The sequence below is a fragment of the Pediculus humanus genome, genomic scaffold (assembly GCF_000006295.1).
Source record: "Pediculus humanus corporis 1103172108232 genomic scaffold, whole genome shotgun sequence".
Lineage (NCBI taxonomy): Eukaryota > Metazoa > Arthropoda > Insecta > Psocodea > Pediculidae > Pediculus > Pediculus humanus.
In genome coordinates this window covers 98,535-103,031 of record NW_002987802.1, presented here as the reverse complement: position 1 = coordinate 103,031, position 4,497 = coordinate 98,535, and the positions used below count along the sequence as shown (strand labels likewise).

General features: G+C 24.3%; 1 protein-coding gene across 1 annotated transcript in view; it reads right to left on the bottom strand.

The window, feature by feature from the left end:
* Nucleotides 1-2,519: 2,519 nt before the first annotated feature.
* The window catches only part of Phum_PHUM456320 (cAMP-dependent protein kinase catalytic subunit, putative), a gene marked incomplete at both ends in the record, with an annotated part of 5,147 nt that continues 3,169 nt past the window's right edge, over nucleotides 2,520-4,497 (bottom strand). The window contains 4 exons of the mRNA XM_002429879.1: nucleotides 2,520-2,792; nucleotides 2,888-3,041; nucleotides 3,138-3,277; nucleotides 3,418-3,643. Of these exons, the coding sequence (XP_002429924.1) occupies nucleotides 2,520-2,792; nucleotides 2,888-3,041; nucleotides 3,138-3,277; nucleotides 3,418-3,643 (793 nt within the window). The remainder of the gene's footprint in view (nucleotides 2,793-2,887; nucleotides 3,042-3,137; nucleotides 3,278-3,417; nucleotides 3,644-4,497) is intronic.

The following is a 4,497-nucleotide window of genomic DNA, read 5'->3' as shown; positions in this document are numbered from 1 at the left end:
TTATATTTTTATATATATATATATGCTTTCGTGTATTATCCTAAAATCATAATAATAATAATAATAATAATAATAATAATAATTTTTTCGAGACAAAAAAAAATTCCGCCCTAAAAATTAAAAAATCCACAAAAAAATAATTTCAAAATATAATAATAATAATAATAATAATAATAATAATAATAATTCATATGGTCAAAGGCATCGAAAATTTTTCATTTTTCATTTGTTTTTTTTTTTTTTTTTTTTTTTGGTTTTCGTTTGTTCGTTTGTTGGTTTGTTTGTTTGTTGCTTTATTCTCATTCTGTTGTTTTACATATATATATGTATATATATATTTTTTCTTTATTTATTTATTTTATTTTTTTTTTCGTTAATTATTATTTGGGTTTACTTGTCACCGCGTTCTTTGTATGAAACAACTGTTGGCTTGGAATTGGTTCGGTCTCCACCTAAAAGAAAGAATAGGGGATGAGGAGAAATAATGATGAAAATTAGGAATAAAAACAAATATAATAAAATTATTATTATTATTATTATTATTATTATTACTATCTTGTTTTAAATTTAATAATTAAAGTATATATAATGGGGGGGGGGGGAGGGGGCAAAAAGTTTTTCTCTTTAATCAATGTGGGTGGGTGGATTATGTTACTATAAATGGTAATGAGAAATTATTTACAAATAAAATTTATTCACATTCAAATAATAATAATAATTTCATTCATTCATTCGAGTCATCGTTTCTTCATGTACCCACGCCTTTCCCTACTACCTCCTCAGATAAATAAAATAATAATAATAATAATATCATCGGTACTATAATTAATATTTTTTAATCATCTATTAAATTTTAACATGATCATCATTATTATTGTTATGTTACACTTTAATATGTAAAAATTTTACACTAATATATTATCATTATTACCTTGGTTTTTATATATATATTATAACAAAAACTATTATCATTATCACGTTTTTTAATAAAATTTACTTATAATAAAAATTATAAATATTATATATTATGATAAATGATAATATTAATTGATAATTTTCATTTCTTACAAAAAAAAAAAAAAATAAAATAAAATAAAACAAATGTTTTATTTATTATGTAATTGTAATAATTATATAATAAGTAGAGAGAGAGAGAGAGAGAGTGTGTGTGAGAGAGTGAGTGAGAGAGAGAGAGAGAGAGAGTGTGTGTGAGAGAGTGAGTGAGAGAGAGAGAGAGAGATACACCACGCATACAACAACAATAATAATAATGAGGACAAAACCTATGTGTAAATTCTATTAAAAGAATTTTTTTTAAAAATTAATTAATTAATTACCTAACAATAATAATAATAATAACTAAAATTTTTTAAATAAAATAATAATATTAATAATAATGATAATGTTAATACGTGGTTTTAATTTGATTTTTACAATTTTTTTTCTTTTTCCTTTTTTCTTGTGTTTATTCCCTTTTCTATTTTCAAAATGGCCGATTATCAAACTCAAAAAAAAAAAAAAAAAAGGGGAACACACAATTTTTTTTTCTCCCTTCGAGACTCCATTTTTAAACTCAATCAACTCATAATTAATTAATTAATTAATTAATTAACAAAAAAAAAATATTAATAATAATAATAATAATAATAATAGTAAAAACATCCTAGAATAATACAATATATATATATTTTTTTTTCTTTTCTTTTCTTTTTCTCTTTCTTTCAAATCAAAGGCAAACAGTCCTATATAATAATAATAGTAATAATGATGATGTTGATGACGATGACGACAATAATAATAATAATAATAATAATAATAATGATATTTAACTTAAAAAATTTTGCCTGTTTACAACGCATTTTTTTCTTTTTTTTCTCTTCCCATACATAATGATAATAATACTTTTTATTACACTAACAAAAAAAAAAGAAATGCCTGGTGTCATATTATTTATTATTATTATTATTATTATTACAAGTAATTAATTTACGTCGTTAGTGTCTCGTATAATATATATTATATATAATTATTATTATTTAGAATTTTTAGTTTTAAGAGATTGACGGCGTAGGATAAGGAATTGATAAAAAAGAGAGAGAGAGAGAGAGAGAGAGAGACAAATTGGAATATAACGATATTGAAAAAGGAAAAAGTTTCCATTCCGATGTTTAACTTGAACAAAATTATTTTACAATTTTTTTTCCTTTTTTTTTTTTTTTTTACTGGCACGTCAACTCGATGTCTAAATGTCTAAAAAAATTAATTAATTAATTAATTATTAATTTTTTTTTTTTTTTAGACGTTAAACACGACGACAAACACAAATATCGATGCCTATCTAAACTTAATGTATTTATTATAATGCTTATGCTCCGTGCAAGGCATTGACAAATTTTTTTTTTCTTTCTTTTTTTTTTTTCTCTCACGTTTTTAAATCTTTCATTTTCCTTCATTTTTTATAATTCCGTATAGTAATTAAATAATAGATATCACCTTAATTAATTAATTAATTTATTTATTTATTTTTCCGTCGGTGCGTTATTCGATCTTTGGCCAGTCGTATTACCTGGTGTTTGAGTTATCGGTGCTGGCCCCCCTCCTCCACTCACTCCCGACGCTGTCGATGCTGTTTTCTGCTTCAACATTGTCCAATCAAATGTATAGTCGTATTGGTGATTCAAAGTTCGGAACAATATACGGAACAACTGCCGCAGGTACATGTAATCCGGTGATTCTTCAAATCTCAGGCTTCGGCAATAATTCAGATACATAGCGAATTCGGCGGGATAACCCTATAAATAAATAAAAAGAAAAACAAATTAGGGGGTTCCATATAGGCGACACCCCCCCGTAGGTGTCATTTCGATAAAACCTTAATTAACCTTACCTTACAGAGAAGTTCCACCGGGGTAGACATTTTTTTCTCACTGATTTTTTCATATTTTTGTTTTTTGGTCGCAGCCTTTAAACCCTGCCAAGGTAGGGATCCTCTATTAAAATACATAAGTACATATCCTAACGATTCCATATCATCTCTGCGACTGAAAATCAAAAAAAAAAAAAAAAAGAGTGTTGATGTAAGTAAATCCTGCAAGGGGAGAAGAGAGGGGAGAGAAAACCAGGTTTTTTCATTTTACCTTTGTTCTATACCGAGGTGGGCGTTTATAGAAGCGTATCTTGCTGTTCCTGTGAGATTTTTTTTTTCCTTGTATGGAATATGGACATGAGTTCGTAAATCTCTGTATTTTTTAGCCAAACCAAAATCGATCAAAAAAAGCTATAAAAAAAAAAAAAAAAAAAAATCAGCCATTTTAAATATATTTGCCTACATGTTACATATATATATATAGTTTTCAATAATGAGTCAGTCATTAAATTTTTTTTCATTTTAATATAAAAACATAAATTAAATCAAACCTTGTTACAATGCCTTCCGATTCCCATTAAAAAGTTATCAGGTTTTATGTCCCTATGAATAAAGGATTTGCAATGTACGAATTCTATTCTTGCTATCATTTGATCGGCCAGCATTAAAACTGTTTTTAATGTAAATCTTCGGGAGCAGAAATTGAACAAATCTTCCAAAGACGGCCCTAATAGGTCCATTACTAGCACGTTATAATTTTTTTCCTGTCCAAACCATCTGAAATAATATTTTAAAAACTAATAATAATAATAATACATACATACTATTATTTTCTTATGAAATTTAAAATGAATTATTGCTAAATTTATTAAATAAAATTTATAACGAATTATTTATATATATATATAAAGATAGTTTTTTTGTACCGCGAAAAAGTGGGTTACGAGGTTAATTCAATTTTTTTTTTTTTTTTTTGTAATGGAATTATAAGTAGACTACCAACAACAACAATAATAATAATATTAAATCTCGTGATAAACTCATCTAAATCCCAAATGAAATTCATTAATAACAAGAATAACGTAAGTAATTTTTGGACAAAAAAAAAAAAAAAAAAAGTGAAAGTATTATATAGATCTCTTGCTTATATATATATATATATATATATATATATATATGTCTTTCTTTTTAACACCAAAACTTTCACAAATTATTTTGTCAGTTACAACAAAATAAATAATAATAATAATAATAATTATTATTATTATTATTATTATTTTTTTTTTTAAATAATTAAAAACTTAGTTTCAAGTGTGATTTACTTGGCATTGTATACAAAAGATGCAATTCTCGCGAGGAAGATGTAAAAAAAAAAAACTCGTTTTTTTTTTTTTTTTTATTTCGCTTATGTGAAGCAATAGTTAACGGTACACACAGGTACGATCTAGTTTTTTTTTTTTTTTTTTTTTTTTTTTAAATAAAAAATTATGCCAAATTATTTTATTTATTTTTTTTTTTTTTGTTTCTTTTCCCCAAAAACAAAAATTTAATCAAACGTTTAATTTTGGGTTTGTAAAGGTTGCCACCGAAAAAAATTGTCCAAAAAAAAAAAAAAAAAAAAAAAAAAAAAA